At 54.9% G+C, this 20,541-nt stretch overlaps 1 protein-coding gene and 1 long non-coding RNA gene across 3 annotated transcripts; one reads left to right on the top strand and one right to left on the bottom strand.

The window, feature by feature from the left end:
* Positions 1 to 1,147: 1,147 nt before the first annotated feature.
* Positions 1,148 to 8,414, bottom strand: LOC130843937 (uncharacterized). Its single transcript, XR_009051105.1, has 4 exons — positions 8,288 to 8,414; positions 7,742 to 7,857; positions 1,967 to 2,088; positions 1,148 to 1,263 (listed from the first exon to the last, which is right to left on the bottom strand). It is a non-coding gene; the product is annotated as an uncharacterized LOC130843937 (long non-coding RNA).
* Positions 8,415 to 9,522: 1,108 nt separating this feature from the next.
* HAND2 (heart and neural crest derivatives expressed 2) lies at positions 9,523 to 14,128 on the top strand. Of its 2 annotated transcripts, XR_009051499.1 has the most exons (3): positions 9,523 to 10,077; positions 11,443 to 11,820; positions 14,021 to 14,128. XR_009051499.1 is itself a non-coding variant. In XM_057724014.1 (2 exons), the coding sequence occupies exons 1-2, from the start codon at positions 9,523 to 9,525 to the stop codon at positions 11,539 to 11,541; spliced, it is 654 nt and encodes a 217-aa protein (XP_057579997.1). In that variant the 3' UTR covers positions 11,542 to 12,230. The 2 variants fall into 2 exon arrangements, 1 of the variants encoding a protein (XP_057579997.1); XM_057724014.1 differs by lacking the exon at positions 14,021 to 14,128 and having other exon boundaries at positions 11,443 to 12,230.
* Positions 14,129 to 20,541: the final 6,413 nt, after the last annotated feature.

Here is a 20,541-nt window from a genome sequence, read left to right on the forward strand (position 1 = left end):
CGAAAACCGCCAACAAGTACAGGAGGAAAATGGGATGGGATGGAAGAGAGGGCAACGGAAGAGGGGAGAAAGGAAGCTGGGCGAGGGCACCCCCTGGACTCCACGTGTGCGCAGCACGGTGCGTTACCACTGGGTGCGCCCCAGCCGCTCGGCCGGGAAGGAGAAGCCTTTCCCCTCGGCTCCGCGTGCCTCCACACCGGGTGCGGGAAAGACCCCGCCGCCCCAGCCCGCTCCCCGGCCCCCTCCCCTCCCCACCCCCTCCCTGCCCCGCTTCCCCGCCGCCACCTCCCCTCCCCGGCTCCGCGGGTCCTTCCTCCGCCGCCCGGTGCGGAGAGAGAGCGGGAGGCGGCAGATTTGCCCCCGTTGCACCGCAGCCACAAGCCAGCCTGTAATTGCAAAGCAAACAAGTCTGAAATATTGGATTGGTCTCAATCATGACAAGATCTACGCTTTTGCCGCCAATTTGTTTGTGCAGCTCTATTTAAAGGCCCTTGATTGAGGAAATGTTGAAAATAGCGGGGAGGGTTCCCTAATGAGTCCTCGGGAGGGAAGCGCGTTGGGGGGGTGGGGAGCCGCCACGGGCGCCGGGGGAGGGACTCCGTTAACCCCTTCCTGCCCGCCTCGGGCGAAAAGCCCTGGAGCCAAGCGGGGGTGGGAGGGGGAGCGGGAGTCCAGCCCGTCCCGCCCCGCGCGGTGACCTCCCGGCGGTCGCGGTCGGAACTCCGTCTGCGCCCGCCTCTCCCCGCACTGCGCCCGCGGCCCGCGCGGTTGGGGCCCCGAGGTGCGGCGGCGCCCTCCGACGCGACCCGGCCCTGGCTCTCGGGCTGGGGGTCCCGGCGGCTGGAAGGAAAAGCGAGACACGCAAGAGGCAGGAAGAGAACACACACACATATTTATTGCGCGCAGCCCGCGTGTCGGGCGTCCAGCGGCGCGCACACCCTGATCTCATTCATCTTCCGTGCGCATCCTCGCGGCTGGAGTCGCTACCCCATTGCTCAGACGCGGTAAGCCAAGGCTTAGAGACACCAGTCTGCGGGGGCGCGGGAGTCCGCCCTGCCAGCTCTGGCTCCGCAGCTGAGGAGACAGAGGGGCCAGGGGAGGCCAGGCCGGGCTGGGTTCCCCGCTTCTCCATCCCACGCCGGTGATGAGGAGCCCTGGGACGCACGGTCCAGCTGAGGAGCCTTCCCTGCTTCTCCCGAGGGGTTTGGAATGAAGGTCTGTGCCCTGAGGGATGACGTCCGCCTCCGCTACTAGCTTTGGTCGCTTTCAAAACAAAGAAAATTGCAAACCGATTGCAATTGGGATACGCGGAATTCACCCGATTTCTCTGTCATCCTTTACACAAGTTGTTTAAGCACCTACTGGGTACAGTGCCTTGATTGGGCTCTCAGGGAGTCCACTGTCACAGGAGGGGAAAGATGTGTGCCCAGAGATCTACCAGAGAGAAGATGGGAGTGGGCGCATCAGAACGGAGTTCAGAAGAAGGGAGAACTGATCTGCGGGAGCAGAGAGAAGGAAAGCCTTCCTGGAAAGGCTTCCTGGAGGAGGTGGCATTTACATCAGGCCTAGAAGAAACCAAGAAGTGTGGATTCTTTAACATGGGAGAGAGAGGGGTTGTTTGCCAGCTCCACTGGCAAGTCGAGGGGTGCCAAACCCACAGCTGAGGACAAAGTGGGGGTCCCACTTTCACCACCTGCTGATCCCCTGGCTGCCCCTCTGACTTGGAGAATGTGAGGTGATCAAGTCCTGAGCCAAAGTTCCAGTCTCTCTTAGGATTGAAAGCCTAGGGCTTGCAGATGATACCGGCAGCTAGACTTTGACCCTTCAGGAGCCCTGGGCTTGGGCCAAAAGGGACTGTTAAGAGCAGGCAGGGGCCAGAAAATGGTGCTGGGCCACTCTCCCCAGGGCTCTTATTAGAGTTACACATTCCCAGGCTTTTCCCAGGGGGATCTGGTCAGAGATGTACCTTGGCCAATCAGAAGTTTGTCTTTCTGGAGTCACAGGCAGAGGTAGACTGGGAAAATGGAGACCCCGAGGGGCAGGGAGAACTGGTTTCGGTGGTACTTCCCCAAGAATGATCTGCGCCTTCTGTCAGCAAAACAAAAAAGCATCAGTCACCCGCGTCTAGTGGAGCCTCTCAATGTGCTCTGAATGGAATCCTATGTTTTCCTGTATGCAACCAATTCCATCGTTTGAAGTTGGATGCTTTGCAAGCATAATGTAATTCCATTTTTTGTTCCTCGAGGTTTTGGCCTCTGTTAACTTAAGTGGGCACTCACACAAGTATTAAAAAGAAAACCATTCTCTTCTGGAAAAAGAGAAACAAAGTTGCGCCTCTCCAATCATGCTGCAGATATATAATCTGTAACAACAAATTCGCCTCCTGGTGCTGCGCATTTCCAGCAAGCATCCTGCCTTCTCTGTTTATGTTGTAACTTTTCTGCCTGCAATTATTTTTATTTTAATTTTCTGTCACTTTAACAGAAACCAGAGCCTTTTCCTTTAATGTTTTGTACACAACATGTTCATTTGGATAAGATGTTCTTTCCTATCCTCTTTTAGCTTGCCTTTCCTTGTGTAGCGTTCTGTATCAGGAGTTTCTAATATTTCTCCCTTTCTCTCTTTTTTTTAAGAACTTGTCCCTGTCTTGCTTTATTTGTTTGTGTGAAATATAGTTTGAAAGGAGATCAGAGAGAGCAGGAGGGGTTTGTAATAAGAGAATGACCGAATGACCCAAAGGCTGATTATCTGTCATTAACTGGAGACTCGGTGTACCCAAATTACCAGGGAGACCTCAGTCTGCCGGATTCAGAAAGGCAAGAGTGGAATGCAGGGCTGAACAGGCTCATGGCGTTGCAAATGAAGACACTCTGCCCACACATTTTCTTAAGGAGATTTCCTTCTAAACTCAGCTCAGCCTCAGTGGACAAAGGTTTTAGATTCTGACATGTTGTACACAGATTAAAAAAAAATATCTGCTGAAAGACTACCTCCAACTTTCCTGTAACTAACTTTTCTGTGTTGTTTCGTTAGGAGCAAAATTGCAGTTAATTGCCTAAGCTCCAGAGAATATTGAGAAATCAGGCCAAGCTGCTTTTGATCTCCTAAACCCAAGCCTTGTAAAAATCGAGGTTTGCCATTAATATCGACAATAAAACGGTTTCTTTTTGTTAACCTGAAACCTAGCCATCGTGGTGAGCCCTCCTCTAGAAGCAAAGGCCCTGGAAAAAAGTAGCAAGGGTTTGGGAAAGACTGCCAGGGCTAGAGAAATCTCTGTGAATTTGCAAGGGAAGCTTCAGAACAGGAATGCGAGCCACACTGCAGTTAGAACTGGGAATGCACCGGGGCTTCCAGCCACAAACAGACCCTTCAGTCACTTGAGTGGTTTGTCCAAAGCCCGCATCTTAAGCTGCCATTTGCTTTCGTATTTTATTCTGAACCGCAGACAGTATTGCAGACTAGTTGAAGTCTATTCCTTACCATTTCCTTAGCATGTGTATGCAAAATTACAATTACTTCCTCTTCTGAATGTTGGATGCTTTCCTCCCGGCTTGGAAGAAAATATTGCTTGTGTGTGTAGGTGATTTGATTGAAACAAGAATGTGAATGAGTAGTTAACATAAATCCTGTAGGGTGTATTTACTTATGCCACTTCTGCTCTAAACTCCATTTATATTTTACTACAAAGTAGCAAAAATCAGATTTATCGTACCTCTTAGGATCACCATAATTACATTAATAACACTTCCCATGTATATATACATCATGCTGCCTGGAGTGAGGCCCCTTCACGGGCATTATCTTTTGTTCTCTTCAGTCAGAGTCAGGATTTTAGCTTCACAGACAAACGTGGATACTTGGCAAAGGATCGAGTTCCCCCTTGTCAATAAAGACCCTCCAGAGCAGCCAGCACATTTGCCAGTTAACATGAAGATCTAGTCATTGATTACTTGGAGAAAATGCAAATTCCTACCACGTATCATAAGGGACATTAAGATGTTTCTTGTACAGTGTACCCTTTAATTATTGTACCCAATGTTATATGTCAATCATATTTCAATTTTTTAAGATATTTTTCTTAAAAGACTTTACTTAAGGATGAACTCGCTGGGCTTTTTTTTTTTTTTTTTTACCACTTTCAGGTTCTAGGACACCAAAAACCCTGTAAATCCAAGCATTGTTGGAAGGCAAATTAGAAGGGAGGGAAGGAGAGAAGGGGGAAGAAGGTAGAGAGGGAAAGGGAAGTAGAGAGGGAGGGGAGAAAAGAGAGAGAAGGGCTACATGGGGGGGGGGGGGGAGGCGTTACAAGTGCCTAGCAAGTTCCACATTTATCCATTGACTTAACTGTTTCCTGATCAGCCCCTTCAGAGTCATCACTGCAGCTGGATCAGCCCCTCCCTGCCCTGTCGCCACTATCTGCTCGGATGAGAAAGAGGAGGGATTCACTCACCAAATCCCCCAGCCCACCCCAAGATCCAACAAGAAAATGCTCAGAAGAAATGAAACCTCAGAAGAGCCAAGGGCAGCTCTTCCTGCCCTTCGTTTCTGAAACAGACATGAGTCCGATCAAACTTGATTCTGCTCTGGAGATGTGTGCTTCGAGCACCACCACGTTTCCGTTTCCGGGGCCACTGTCACTTGCCAAGAGGTAAACAAGAAAGGAAGGGACTACAAAACTCCAGCTAAAGGGAGACTCTTGCCACCACGCAGAGAATATGCCCAGTTCTAGATTGTCCTAGAGGTTCTGGGGTTAAGTGGCCAGTGTGTACAATGACTCAACCCCACCCTTGGATAGACAGAAATGCAAAGCAGACAGGGTGTCACAAAAAGAACACCCTTGAAGCAGGTGGGGCTGGGGTGACACCTTCAAGAACACATTGCTTTTTCTGCCACATTCTGGGTTTGATGTTCTTTCTGGGCTTCTTGGCACAGTTCTGGGATTCACCTCACAGAAGGGCATTACAGATATTTTAAGAAATGTCCAAAGTAACTTCTACGACGTTGGTTAGGAAAATAAGGGAGAACGAGATTTGAAAAACGCTGAAGGGAATTGAGCCATAATTCCCGTAAACATCAAATGTGTGTTTATGGCCCTCCGGCCTGGCTCTTTTCAGGTCCAGTTTATTTTGAGTTCTCATGAGCAAAACACAAGATACAAACTGCCCTTGCCTTTGAAATAATAAATACCTTGAAAAGATCTGTATTTTCCCTGAAAACAGACTGAAGTTTTTAAGAAAATATTTAGTTTAAACCAGATTGATTTTAAAAGTAATATCGCACAAGACCAGAATGTTTGCGAGGGAGAGCACAGCCATTCCAGTGCCCTTTGACTCCCTTCCAGGGAAAGGGGTGGGAGTGAGGGAAAAGAGACAGGAGACACGAGCTCGAAATAAATGTTGGACCCCAGTTCTGTCTGCTGAGCTGAAGAAGGCAGATGTAATGTGCAGCACAGTGGGTATATCATCAGCTACAAGGATCACAAACATCCCCCCCCCCCCAACACGTTGACGTGGTCTCCCCAGCCGGGTAAGACTGGTTGCAGCGCAGCTCAGGGCCTCAGAGAAGGGGAAGCAGTTAGGGCGCCCTTGCCCTTGGAGGATTCCTCCTGTGGGCACCCCAGAAGGCCCCCAGCCTGCATCTTCTCACATGTCCCTGGAGTACTTGGAATGTGTGCCCTTTGGGGAGCAGCACACCAGAGGCCACACTAGTACAGACCAGGATGGCGTGCCTGGGCTGACAACTAAGCCGGGAACATTCTCCTCCCCCCTTTCTTTTCCCACTTTCCCCCTCCATCATTACCACTATCATCACCTCCATCACTAGCCCCCCAGAAGGCATAAGGCATCTAAACTGGGGGCAAACGTGAAACGGCATCTTTGCCTCACAGTTTTCCAAAACAGCAGATGAATCCAGTATCGCACTAGACCTAGAGAAAAATGTCCCAAAGAGAGCACTAACAGGAAAAAGTGGACTCGGCTGTGCATTCAGAGAGGAACTCCGCCAGTTAGGGACCCTAGAGTTCTCCCACTTGCCCCCTCCCTCCAAGCCCCCTTTCTAGGGCTGTAGCCTATGCATTTTGGCTTTCTGAGATTCATGAAGCCCTAGACCCTTGTATCACATTAATTAACTGATAATGACACTGTCAGTGAGGACTGATGTTCAGATTAGCATCTTTTATGACTTTTTTCTGTCCTACGTTGTCCATCTCTTTTATCGCTTGCCAGGCTCTCTGGGACCATGAAGGGTTTTGTCCATTTTTTGTTTCAATTAAAAGAGCATGAGAAAGACTGAAAGTGGCAAGTTCTGATGCCTTTGCCACGGAGGCCACTCGCCTCTGCTGGACACTGCATCCCAACCCCCTGCTCAGCCCTCTGCCTGGCCTCTTCCTCCTCCTTTCAATTCCCCAGACTCCCTCTGGCCTGAAAGCAGCCTGCATCCACTTTCCCTGCATTTTTATCTGTTCCCAGCCAGGGTGCAATCCTGTTACTTTGTCTACCTGCTCCCAAGGCCTAGATGTGTTTTTGTAAACACCGTTTTTTTAATGTATCAAAAGTCAGAGGATTGAACTACCAGTATTTACACATTCAGGGTTTGCCTCCCTGGTGAAAATATAAACAGAAACCAACCACACCATCTATATTCTTTCCTTGAAGAACAAGGTCTTTAAAAGACTCTCCTTGTGCTCAAAACTGCAGACCTATCCAAGGTGGGAGTCTCAAGTTCTAGGTGGCTGTTTTGTTCTGAGCCCAAAGGGTACTTACCAACAAATCTGATTTCAGCTACTCCCCGCCCCTGTTCTCTGCCTTAAGATCTCTGCTGGGGGCATCCCTGACTCCTTACTGAAGGGACAGAAGGGGCCGTCATGCAGACTCTCTCTCCCTCTGTGTTCCTTTCCCTCTCCCGCAGCCCAGCCACCTAAAACCTAAAACACGTTTCTCAACACTGGTGCCCAGGGCTCTGGGGTTAGTGGCTGGCAGCTGCTCCGATCCCCCGCAGCTCAGGAGTTGGGGGCCCCCCAACCCCGCCTGTCCTCTATTCCTGCTGACCTGGCCTTGCATTCCCAACTGTGTACCCAGCAAAACACACGAAGCAGGCAAGGAAAGGGCTGTCTTCACCCAGTCCTTGGGGTGAGACTCCCTTTGAGGCCTGGGGCCTGATGCTGCCTGCCTACGAGGGACAACGCCCAAGATCGGGTAGCCAGGCCCAGCGGCAAGTCCCAGGCTGCCCCGGCCCAGGCGGGATCCTGCACACTCCGCGTGGGCTCCCTCTAATTTACGGCTCCTGTTGACCCTCTTTTCCACACCGACACTTCAGCCGGAATCCTCAGCTACACATCAGCCTCCCCTTGCGCTCCCGGCCAAATGATCCCGGCGGATCATTTCAGCTCCTGCCACCTCCACCACCCGCCCCTCAATCTCTCGCCAGCCTTCTAGAGATGCTCACGCCACTTGGGCGCCTCGGCCTCGGTGCCCTGCGGCCGGGTGACTTACAAGTGGAGATCCATTTTCCGTTATAATGCGTTCAAGATCACCAAGGCCAGCAGTCTAAACATCCACGAGCCGTCCTCCCGGCCTGCCTCTTAAACTGGTGTTTAATGGTTCCCCTCCGATAACTAAACCTGCTTTCCACAGATGCCCGTTTTTATGGGAGAAGCAGGAATGCAGAGATGTATTTATATGTTTGTTCATAAAAACTGGAAAATAAGCTCTGAACACGCTATAAAAAATATTCAGTTACTTACCAGACAGGCTAGTTAAACCAGGGGAACACCGATACCGGCCACACAACAAATTCGGGGAATCGAGGTGCCTGCGCTTTGAAATCGCCCAAGGTCTGTCTTCGCTGGGGCTGGTGTCCCTGAAGAACATGGAAATAAGAGTATTTACAATCGGCTTGACCGTTGGTCCCGCGGCCTCCACCATGATCTCCAAAAGCTACCCCCATAACAGGAGCTACCCGAGACGGCCCTGGCCTGGGTAACGTGGTAGGTAAGTCCAGCGACGCCGAGGCGGGCGTTTCCAGTCCGTGCCCGGGTCAAAGCCGCAGCCTTGCCCCGCCGCGCGCCCCGTGCCCTGCGCCCCGCGCCCGGGGTCCCGCGCCCGCCTCCACCGGAGACGCGCCTCCTGGGGGCCCCGCCGCCCGCCGCCTCTGCTCCTGGCCCCGCACGGAAATGCGCCCGATGCCTGCTGGCTTTCTTGCCTCGGTTACCTACAAAACACTTGGAAAAGCATATCTGCTTCCTTTTTTTTTTTTTTTAACCAGAAAAGAAAGCGGAGTAATACCGTACCTGGTTTAAGATTCTTCAATATTTGAGACTTGGGGGGGAAATATTTTAATAGTGAAGCATCTGTTAAACACTTGCATTAACCTCTGGCTGATAAAAAAGTTTTTTTAACCCTGCCCCCCCTCGTTTTAATTATCTTCTGGTTATGAAGGGGTAGCCAATCCTGGAAGAGGACCTCGGCAATTAGCAAGGAGAACATCAAAAAGTTTTATTGCAGAGAACGCGAGGCGCCGCCCCCGCCGTCCCGGGATTGGCGTGAGGAGCCTCTGACGACATATATTAACCCGAGCGGCCCTAAAGATGTAGCTGTACATGGAGATCTTGCTGGGAAAATCTGCTTGCTCCCCTCACGGCGTCCAGCCCCGGAGAACCGCCGCCGCCGCCGCCCGGGAGCTTCCACGGCCGCCGCGCAGGCCCCTCCGAGCCCCAGCCACCGCCTTCGCGCTCCAAGGCGCCTGCAGGGCCCAGATCCTTCCCCCGAAAGAAAGAGAGGATCTGAGAAAATGGATGCACTGAGACCTCTCTGAAAGCCCTCCGAGAGAGCCCGAGAGGAGCGCGGAACACGTTACTTGCAGCTAAAATCACAATCAAGGACCAAAACAACAACAACCAAAATTTTCATTAAAACAATAAGCGCCCAAGAACCCAGATCAGGCTGGTGGGGGGAGGGGAAGGGGCGGGAAGGGGAGGGTCGCATGGAGGTAGCTTCACAGTGAGCGGTCGACCCCGCCGCCTCCCTGCAGAGCCGGGCCGGCTCCCTCAGCCGCGGCTTGGACTCGCCCCCGGACTCCGAGTAGCCGCAGCGTCCGGCGCGCGGCCGGGGCGCGGAGCCCGGCGCCTCCGCCGAGCAGCCCCGCGGGAGCCCGGGCACCTTTGCATGAGCACGAGAGGACTGTGCCTGCCCGCAGCCGCCCGGGAAGCAGGAGCCTGCGCGCGGACCGTGGAGCAAGGCGGGAGCCGGAGGCGGCGGCGGCGGCGGCCAGGGGCGCACGGTGCCGGGACCAGCTCGCCGCGCCTTATGGGGAGCCGGCGGCCGCGGCGCTGCTGAGGCGGGCCAGGCCGGGGGCCGGGGCCCGGGCTGCAGCAGCCCCCTCTGCGGCTGCCGGGCCGGCCCGGGCGCCCGGGGGCTGGGGGGTGGGGGGTGGGGGAAGCCGCCGAGCGCCCAAGCGGGGGCCCGGGCCGAGGGCGCGGCGGGGCTGCGCGCACGCTGGGGCGCGTGGAGGGGCGCGGAGGGCGAGATGAGTCTAGTAGGGGGCTTTCCCCACCACCCGGTGGTGCACCATGAGGGCTATCCTTTCGCCGCCGCCGCCGCCGCCGCTGCCGCCGCCGCCGCCAGCCGCTGCAGCCACGAGGAGAACCCCTATTTCCACGGCTGGCTCATCGGCCACCCCGAGATGTCGCCCCCCGACTACAGCATGGCCCTGTCCTACAGCCCCGAGTACGCCAGCGGCGCCGCGGGCCTGGACCACTCCCATTACGGGGGGGTGCCGCCGGGCGCCGGGCCCCCGGGCCTGGGGGGGCCGCGCCCGGTGAAGCGCCGGGGCACCGCCAACCGCAAGGAGCGGCGCAGGACTCAGAGCATCAACAGCGCCTTCGCCGAACTGCGCGAGTGCATCCCCAACGTGCCCGCCGACACCAAGCTCTCCAAGATCAAGACGCTGCGCCTGGCCACCAGCTACATCGCCTACCTCATGGACCTGCTGGCCAAGGACGACCAGAATGGCGAGGCGGAGGCCTTCAAGGCGGAGATCAAGAAGACAGATGTGAAAGAAGAGAAGAGGAAGAAGGAGCTGGTCAGTATCAGGGGGCAGCGGGCAGTGGGGTGCGGGGAACCGGGGATCCCGGTCTCTTTCCAGTTGGGCTGAGCAAAGGCACGCCGCGTTCTTTGGCCGAGCCCTGAGCCAGGGTGGCTTGCACCAGGTTGTGGTCAGGATGGTTTCCCGAAGGAAGCAGAGGGGGTGGGGAGGGTGTCAGCACGCGGAGGAGGTTGAGAGGGATGCTTCGCGCTGGTAATCTTCCCCCGGTTATCACCGCTCCACCAGGCACTTAGGGCGCGGGCCTCGCGGACACAGGGTCCGGCTCGATCTTCCGATCGCACTGGCCCGGACCCCTCATTCCCTGCCCTTTAGAGCCTTCATTTGGCCTCCAATCCGATCTTGCTTTCACATATTTCTAAAATAAGTTGCCCAGAAGCGCTTTATCCCAATTATTTCACTGTTGATCGCATTTCCCCCTCCTTGAGAATGAGGCAGCCAGTGATTCTAAGAATTTTATGGTTGTTCTGATTACTCTGCCCGTAAGATGTAAAGGTAAACATAAAATAAGTACTTTTAACTTCAAAATGTAGCTCGTTTCTCTCTGGCAGTGAGGTTAAAATGTGTCTTCCCAGATGAGTATGCTTCACAGGTATTTCTTGTTTTGTTTGCATGAGCCCGTACATCTTAGGACAAATAGTAAATATTACCATGATCATTGAAACTGTTGTTCACAGGAACACGAAATTATAACCGAAAATTAGTTTTACCCAGTTCCTACCAGGTGCCCAGAGGGTGGAGGTGTTCAGAGCAGGACTATTGCCATGAAAGGCCTGGAAAATAATCCCATTTGTTGAGGTTTTTTTCTTTGGGGCCTGTGGCGCTTTAGTCGCTGCAGAGGCGAGTGATCCCGAGTAACCGGGGATTTCAGAGGCCTTGGAGGAGAGGCACTGCCGAGCCGAGCCCGAGGCCGAGCCGCAGGGCGACAGGCCCAGGCCAAGGCGGAGGCACCTCGCCCCATCTTCTCTAGAGCGCGGTGCTGGGACTGCGATTGAAAACGGGGAAACCAGATTTAGCGCCGACCCCCGCTCGCACCCTTATATCTGGACTTAGGGAGAAGGACCCCGGTTCCTCCATAAACGACTTGAAAACGGGTGGTTGTTTATAAACTTGCAGATCCGGGAGTTGAGCGCAGCCGGCGTGTGAAGGCCCGGGCGGTAGCTAGAGCAGCGCCAGCCTTCGTAGCTCTTCTGCTGGGACTGGGACTTGAAACCACCCCACCGGCAATCCCTGGCTGGCTCTCTCACTGTCTCCTTTGGCCGGGAAAAGCGCGGGGGTGGCATGGAACCGGGTTTCCTCTGATTTTCTTTCTCCTTTTCTCCCCCTCTCCTCCCCTCTGCCCAGAACGAAATCTTGAAAAGCACAGTAAGCAGCAACGACAAGAAAACCAAAGGCCGGACGGGCTGGCCGCAGCACGTCTGGGCCCTGGAACTCAAGCAGTGAGGAGGAGGAGGAGGAGGAGGAGGAGAAGGAGGAAGAGGAGGAGGAGAGCGGGAGCCGAGCCCAGGAGCCGGATGCAAACCCAGGACTCCGGGCAAGCTCTGCGCACTCCGCTCTGAGGACTTCCTGCATTTGAATCATCCGGTTTATTTATGTGCAATGTGCCTCCCTCTCTTTGCCCCCCCCTTCGAGGCATCCGCTCCCCACCTTCCCCTCCAAAAAAAAGTGGATATTTGAAGAAAAGCATTCCATATTTTAATATGAAGAGGACACTCCCGCGTGGTAAGGGATCCCGGCGTCTCGTAGATTCTCTGTTTGTGAATGTTTCCTCCTGGCTGTGTAGACACCAGCGTTGCCCCCTCCCCACCTCCCCACCCCTTTCAGATAAAGACAGCGGACAATAGTGTGTATGTGAAGTGTATCTTTAATACTTGGCCTTTGGATATAAATATTCCTGGGGATTATAAAGTTTTATTTCAAAGCAGAAAACGGGGCCGCTAACATTTCCGTTGGGGTCGGTATCTAGTGCTGCCGTTTCATCTGTGGTGGTTCTCTATTTGAAGATGTTTCCAACAGCTACTTGTTTTTGTGCACTTGCGTCCTCTAAAACTAAGTGGAATTTAATTAATATTGAAGGTGTAAACGTTGTAAGTATTCAATAAACCACTGTGTGTTTTTTTTTTTTTTTACAAAACCCCAATCTTTTAATGGTGGATACCTCAAAAGAGTTTTGAAAACAAAACTGTTATACTTGTTTTCATTATATTTAAAATATTCAGAAGTAAACTAAATTATCATGATTGCCTCTAACTTTGTTTGATAGAGTCAGTGGTTCCGACCAGTCATCAATGTGAGCTCCCCGCCTCTCAGGGCTGGCGAGGAGGCCCTTTAAGGAGAGGTGTCCTTGGTGAAAATCCTGCCAAAGGGCCTGGGCTCCATCGAGTCCTGCCTCCTTCCCTCTGCCCCTGGCCCCCAGGAGAGCGCTGAGTGGGCTGTGGAAGGAGGGTCTGGCCAGAGAGAGGCCTGGTCGGTTTGCTCAGAAGATGGAAAGGTGTTCTCCTTTTCCTGAAATCAACAAGGTGCCATTTGGTGGGGGCTTCGGGTTTTGTTTGAGGAGCCGTTTTCGGTTCAGGAGTTTTGGAGCGAAACCCAGGCGTTATTGCAGCCGCAGGAGCTAGTCTAGAGTTTTTAATTCAAAATATAGGGCTTTCATCCAAGAAAAGGGAAAAAAGGCCAGGAGAGAGTGAAAGAAGAGGTTTTTGCTGGTCTTCTCGATGGGGGGTGGGGGTGGGAGCTCATCTGAGCAGGCCGGGGGAGGGGGAGGGCCTTCGGATAAAGTCCGTGATTAGGTAACAAGGAATTCTACGTCAAGTAAGAAATCGCGAACTCGACCCAGGATTTAAAGGGGGGTGAAGCGGGCGCCAGATTTACAAGGAGCTATGGGGAACTCAATATTAACTGTGCGGTGTCTGAAGCCTTCCCAGCCGCAGGCCAGTCCAGCCTGGGGCTCCCTCCCGCGCTGCCAGCCTTCGGGACTCCCCCGTCGGAGGTTCGGGCTCCGGGAGTCCAGGCACATCCCGGAAGGAAGTCCCCGAGGCCTCCTTTGCCCGTAAGGCTTGGCCAGGGCGGAATCTCTGCTCTAGGAGCCGGAGAAGCTCGAGTGCCGGAAAGGACTCGGCAGGCGGGAGAAGGGGGTGGAGGGAGGGATGGGGGGTGCGGAGGGGGGAGGGAAGAAAGGAGAAACGTATTAAAAAGCGGTTTGTTTCATGAGACGCCGCGTGTACAAATCTGGTGTTAGGGAGGCTTGCCGGAGGGTTTTCACCTTGGAACCATGCTCGGGGTGATGTTCGCACCTTGGCCTCGGGCACAGGCCCTCCCCGGCCATTTCAGGGGTCCCCCTCTGGCCGGTGCCGCCTCCGAGCCCACCGCCGGTAGCCCGGAAATTCGCAAGTGCCGGGCTGGAGGCGGGCGAGCTGCGCTGCGGGGTTCTGCTGCGGGCGGCTGCCGACGCGAGGGCGCGGGGTTAGAACAACTCGGCCAAAGCGATCTGAACTTTCTCCCCTCGGGTCAGCCGGCGCTGGGCCGACGTGGTGGGCGCGGGGCTGTGTTTACAGACACTTGCCTTTGTTTATAGCGCTGAGGGGCGGAGGGAGGCGCGCCCTGATTTTCCCTGACTCTCGGGATCCCTGTCCATTTGACCGAGTGGCGCCCTCCCTCTCCTGCGTCCAGCCGCCTTTTGCGTCTTTACTTTAATCCGTTCAAGAGAAGGATGCCAGATCCTAGGGGCGGAGGGAAAGAGTTTCCCGAGGTAGTGGAGTGCATGGTGGTGGAGGCGGTGAGGTTTTCAAAACAGGAACTGGAGAGCAGTTATCTTCACGCGCATATGTGCCTCTGCGGGCCTGGGGTGGTTGGTCTTCCTCGCCATCTGGGCCTTAAAGCATTTCTGCTGGTTTAACACTTTTTCTGGTTTGTTAAACACCAGCAGAAGGGAACCAGAAGACCCTGGCAGCACCATCGCTACGAGGCCGCCGGCTGCTGCACATGTTTTAAACCCGCGCTCCAGAAACGCGTCCTCTTTGTCTGGCCTGGGTCCGGCACTGCCCGCCTGCTCTCCTGCCCGCCCGCCGCGCTGCTCCCTCGGGCCCTGCAGCACCAGGCCCTGACACTTCCACCTCCTGGACGTTCTAATCCAGCGGCACCCCCAATGGGCCAGACATCCGGCAGACCGACACCCCAGGGGTCCGAACCCCCTAACCGGACGCACGCGCTAACGGGCCGGACGCTTCAACCAGCAAAACACCGCAGATTGTCGGTCACTCCCGCCTCCCCCACATGCCCACCCTCCCAACGCACTCAGCCACCCTACAACCCGCCCCGCGTCGTCAAGTCCCAGGGCAGAGTGGTGAGCTAGGCAGGCGTTTCTTCTACGCTTCCATGCTTTTCTCTTCTACACTTTTCTTTCTCTTTTAACTTCCTTTCTTCTTTGCGTCAAAAAAAAAAAAAAAAAAAGTTTCCAAGCTCCAGCCTTGTGGGACTGGCTAAAAGGCCTCTGTTTTAATTGCTCGGATAATGTGGTCGCTGCCATTTTGTTAAAAGCAATCACTCCTGCAGCGAAATCACAAGCTCTCTAGACAGGCCGGAGCCGACAAAAATGCAGGATTTGACGTTAAAAGCTAAATGGGAAGCTGGGGCGGCGGAAGGTAAATTGATGGTGTATCTGGTTGTCAGGGCTCGGCCCCAGACCGCCGCGCAGGCCGAGCGCCTGATAACCCTGGAGCACCAGCGGGGCCAGGGCTCGCCACCGCGTGTGTGTGCGCGCGCGCGCGCGCGCGTGTGTGTGTTTGTGTGCGCGCGCGAGCGTGTGTCTGTGTTCCAACAGACCCATTCTCAACTTCCTGGAAAGTAATTTGGGAAACTCGACAGAGGGGGACCCGAGCACACTCCCTGCTCTTAGACGCAATTTTCTAGGACTTTTCGCCCCGCAGGCAGGACACTTACTGCGGCTTTCAGAGGTTTTTTTCTCTTTCAGGTCGAGATGCCAAGGAGATGACAGCAAGATCACTTGGAGTTCTTCTTGCCTTCTAAATCACAGGGCCACGCTCTGGGGGCTCAGTGGGAAGCTCCAGCCTCCTATTCGGTTAGCCAATAGGTCTGGGCACCTAGGAAACGTAGGCCTCTCACCTGGCTGTCCTCCTCAGGGGTGGCAGGACTAGGCGGCCTGGTCGTCCCCTCGGTGAGGTGGGTGCAGCAGTGGTTCCAGGGACGATAACCTCCGGGCCCCTTGGAAATCAAGTGTGCTGTGAATAGGGGCAGGAGGGCGGTTACATCCCTGCCCCCTCACCTGGGCCGCTGCAGGCCTCCGTCCGGGGCTGGTATCCCCCACCCTGTTGTTAAGCTGGCAAGAGGAGGAGTGAGGTGTGTGCACGCGGATTTCTCAGGAAGGGGAGCCGAGGGTGACCGTGAACTCGATGCAAAGCCACACGGAGCCGAAGGAGGCCTGCGAGCTGCTTCTGAGACTAGTTTTGCAGAGAGAGCCCGAGCCAGCTGTGAGGGCCTGAAGTGTGTGTGCAGGGGGGCAGTAAACTGGGCACAGGATGCCACAATAGCCGGCGCTGCATTTGCACGGCGGCTCTACAAAGCGCGGGAAACCGCTCGGCTCTTCCTGTAGCTTTCAGGAAACGCTGCGGCTCCAGCTGCGCGTGCGGCCCGCGGTTTTCTCCCCCACAGCTGCCCTGCTTTCTCCCTGCCCGCGAGTCCCACCCACGCGCCTGGATTTGGAGACCCGACTGGTGGTAGGTGCCAAGCGGAGATGATCAGGAAAGGCGGCTTGGGGCGTGTGTCCCGGGGAGAGCTGCATCTGGACCCTGGGCGCCGCCTGTCTTCTCCGGATCTGTTGACCTGAGGGGACCCATTCGCTCGACCGGGCCTGACTCCTCGGGTCCAGATCCCCGCGCGAGGAGGGGGCGCCCATCAGTGCCCAGGCCTGTGGGAACCCGCGCATCCCTCGGAGAGAAAGACCCTGGAGTCTCCCCGAGGCCCGGGAGGCCCTCTTCCCCGGAAGCCCAGTTGTGCCGTAGGGTTTACGTCCACAGGAGAATGGGGGACCAAGTGTTGTTTAACTATTTGGCAAGAGAGGAGGGGGGAGGGGCAACCCCAGGACAGGAACCCATCCCATGTTTGGGGACGGACGGCTGGGAGCGCGCACTGCCCGCCGCGGGTCCGCGGGCCCGCCAGGCCAGGCTCAGCTCCTCGGCGGCGGCCCGTCGGCTGGTGGAGGTCCAGGGGTGGGGGGCACTGACTCACACGCGCACCGGCGAGCCTCCTCTCCTGTCCCCTCCACCCTGCCCAAGCCAGCCCCCTGCAGGAGGGTGCCCCCGCCTCTCCCTTAACCGACCCCCCTACACACACATTCTCTTCCAATTCTCCCGGCAGTTGGGCCGCTTTGATGATCAGATGGTAGAGCCCTGATTACAAATTTATTCCCGGCCGCTCCGTCCGTCTTTATCTCCGCTATTAGGGCCATCTGGGAGTGATTAGCGCCGCGCCCGCGCCCGGCCGTGCTGCCTATCTCGCCGCGGCGGGGCCGGAGCCTGGCTGACGTCAGGGCAGACGGCTCGGAGCCATCCCAGCCGAGCTGGGTGTAATCGGCGGCCGCGCGGCCAAGTCCTCCCGGGCCAGGCCGGCAGCTGGAACGCGCCGCCCGCCTGCGCGCGAGGACTTTCTCAATATGTATTTTTAGTCCAGAAGAGTTTTTTGTTTTCCTTGTTGGAGGTGAGGTGGGTCCGGTGAACGTCTCTACGGGCCCCCTCCCCACTGTAAATTTTCCAAGTCACTGCATCTGGTGCATCCGGCCTAGAAAAGACTCCCGCATCTGGCCCCGGCCAGCAGCGCTCCTCTGCTGCCCCTGCGCTGGGGTGCTGCTCTCCTACACCAACAGCTGCGGCCCCTGCAGCCGTGCCCATGCAGGCCGGGGTACCAGGAGGAGGTGGCTCTTAGGACTGTCCAACCGTACTGGCACCCGATTGGCCCCTACAGCCCTCGAGCTAAAATAGTGGGAGTTTCTACATAGTGGGGTGGCTAGGCAGACGCTGGTTATGGAACAGGACTTCTCTCCAGGCCACCATCTTTGCACCTGCTGTTACAGCCCAAAGGATCAGAGAAGCAGAGGCTCTGGACACCCTTCTGCCTCCCCATCCTCCTCAGGAGTTGTCCTTGACACAAACCCTGACACTTCGAGAGGGCAAAGATGCCCGCTGGCAGCTTTGTCCTCTACTATGTCTCAGTGCCCAGGGCAGAGGCCGGGTGTATTTGTATATTTCCTGGGCGGGAGGAAGACACCCCTGACCTCAACCCTGGCTCCTTGGGGCGCTGGCCTGGTCTTTGGGATGAATTCAACTCCAGAACCCTTTAGGTTGGAGCTTCCTACACTTACCTAGGGATCCCAAATCCCTGAAGAACCTGATAAAGACATAAATTCAGCCCCCACCTCCACCAGAAATTCTGATTCAGCCAGTCAGGGGTAAGACCTGAAGTCTGTGGTTTTCAAAATCCTCCGGGGGATTCAGGAACCACTTCCCGATGCCACACAAAACCACTGCAGCCAGTCCCTCACCCTTGGCACTCTCTCAAGGGCCCATGTGAAACACTGGACAACCGGCAAGGGGAGCGCTTTCTCGTGGGGGGCGGGCAGGCCTGCATTATGTAAAGTCTCTACAGGGAGAGAATTCGGCCATATCGTGGATCAGTCCCACACCTTGATTTAACTGGGCAACAGCAGGGATTCAAAGCAAAGCCAAAAGCACAGGCTGCAAGGCCGATCTGTTTCCTCAGAGGCTACAGATAATGTAGCTAGAGGGAAAAGAAGTCATAGCCCATAACTGGAGTGTAGTGATGAGAAGATCTACTTGGGAGGGAGGAGGCAAGGGTATCTAAAATAAACAGGGGATCCAGTCGAGGAAATTTCCCAAATGTTCACCCTTCCTCAATTCTTTGAGGTGGCTCCATACAGTAAACTCCAAAGTGTCTTCTTGTAGTCTAGAAGGAAAGTGAATAGTTTCCTCCTAAGTTGGTGAAAGCATCACACTGAGAGAGCTTGAGCCCCCGCCCACCCACTGGTATCCCCAGCAGAGGGGAAGGGAAATAAGGGGTGGGGTGGAGATAGAGAATGAGGCTTTTAGAGACTGAATCCTTAATAACTGGAGGAGGAGGGGCTATCTATGCTTCTAGATGGGGGAAGGGCAGGTAATGGCTGCACCAAGTAGTTTTCCACAGCGCTGGTAAGTGGCTTCTCCAGGTTCTCCCTGTTAAGGACTGCCTTCATAGTGGAGTCCACTCAGGCAAATAGGCAGTTTCCTGAGTCATTCAGACCATGTACAAACAAACAAAATTGACAGCAAAAAACCATATCACTTCTTCCTATGATACTTTCTTGCACTTAGCCTAAATGAACTTTTACTTGAATTAAATGCAATGAATCAATGTGGCCTACAGGCCCAGAGAATCCCAGTTCATATTTCTAAGCAAAGGAGACGGCTCGCAGGCAGCTAAACCATTTATATAAAGGATCACAGGGTATTCACCAGCCCCCCACACCCCAACTTACAACCCAGTTTTCTCAAATAGTATATTTAATGCACAACTGATATGAACAACCAGACTCAACCTGATATTTCCCAGTTACCAGATGGAGGGTTTCAAAATGTCATTCCTTGTTGTAGCACCAAAGCATCTTGCAATTCATTGGTGCAAGGACTAAAGAGTTGGGGAGACCTGCAGATTTTCCTGTAGGATGGGGTGATTTGCTGCTCGATTGTTTGCTGCTTCCCCCACTGAAAGGACTTAGAACAAACAGTGCACTTAGGCAGAGAGAGTTTTCAACCTTCATTAAGTACTTTGCCGAGAAGAGACCAAAAAAGGTATCATTCTAAATTAAGATGGCAGTAAATACCTCCTTCTGGAAAGATGGAAGCCAGTGGCCACTAGGCCAGTGCAGGATTGCCTTCTATTTAAAGAGAGTTGTTGTTGCCTTGAGCTGACATTTTGTCTTTATGATAAGGCAGAAACGCAGGAAACAAAAATGTGCGTTTGTTGCTTTTATTTTTGAAGAAGAAAATGCAGGCTAAGTCCCTAAGTAGAACTTGGTGAGGAAGGAAAACTGGTGCGGTTTTACTGGGAGAAAGTGGCCGCCAAGCCGCCTGACCATCGCCTTCGCCTTGCAAATCTGGTTTTCATATTCTTCCTCAGTAATCACCCAAAGCCATAACTGTCTCTGAAATTATTCATTAAAGTCATTTTCAGGGATTCTCACAGGATGACTCTTTTACGTTTATGATCTTCTGAGAGCAATGACATCAGCCTCTGTCTCTTTTCCGCTTTTAATTAATGTGCTGGGAGAGGGGCCGGGACTCTGTCGGTGGGGAGGGGTGGGCGGGGGGTGGGGTGGAATTCGCTGGCCTCTCTGCTCCCGGCGCGGTCAGCTGAGCCCGGGCGCGCAGACATCCTTTGATTAAGGAGGGTATTTCGGGGAGTGCAGGCTGCGCAGAAGATCACGGCTGTGCCCTGTGGTGCTGTCAGCAGTGACAGATCCCAGATGGGGCCGCTACTGTATGGCAGATTGAGTTTCTCAGCAGAAAACTCACCCTCCCTCCTAAACGTCTTCAAAAACCTTCTCCAGATACTCCAGGTCGCTTCGTGTGAAACTGAAAAAGTCCAACCCCAAAGTTGGTTTTGTGTGCGTGTGTGTCTGTTAGGCTCCCCCCCACCCACCCCCTTCCTCTTCTTTTTTCTCTGCACTTCCTCCTTCTCTGAGCATCTTCGACCCGCAGGGCTACCCACCCGGCCGCTAAAAGCGCAGACCTGGCAGGCCTGGTGGTTCCTGTTCGCCTGGCCCAGCGCTTCGCCGTCGACTCAGCACCGAGGGGCCCCGAAGGCAATCCGGTGGGTAGGGGCGCAGCATCTGGGACGCGGGAGCAACTTGGAGCACCCCAGGCAGCCGGGGTGGAGGGCGCGGGGAGAGCTGGGGGGGGGGGTGGGGGCGGGAGGATTGAACCTTAGGAGGAAGGGGAGAAACCGGTCTGGACCCCGCTTCCCTTCCCTGTTTTCCCCGGCGGAGGGCCGTCCAGCCAGCCCTGGCAATTTCTGGGGCCCCGCGGAGCCCGGGAAGGGGGCGGAGGCTGTCTGCCCGGCCAGGAAGGTCTTGCAGGCGGCCTCGGGAGCCTCTGGGGCTCCTAGTGATCTGGGGTGGGGAGATGCGGGCGGCGGAAGCTGGATCCGGGCATTTCCCAGGTGAGAGGGGTCGCAGAGAGACCCAGGTTTCCACTCAATCAACATCCGCCCACTTGAGAGCTGCCAATCTGGGCCCCAAGTTTCCCATTCCTGGACACATATCGGGTTGGAAACTCCGTTGCATAAACAGTTGGACTTCTTTTAAATCTTTATTTAAAAATTAAACAGCCCCGTCGGTACCTCCTCAGAGGCAATGGCGTTTCCTTCCCCGTTGCCGAC

Source organism: Hippopotamus amphibius, chromosome 2 (assembly GCF_030028045.1).
Source record: "Hippopotamus amphibius kiboko isolate mHipAmp2 chromosome 2, mHipAmp2.hap2, whole genome shotgun sequence".
NCBI lineage: Eukaryota > Metazoa > Chordata > Mammalia > Artiodactyla > Hippopotamidae > Hippopotamus > Hippopotamus amphibius.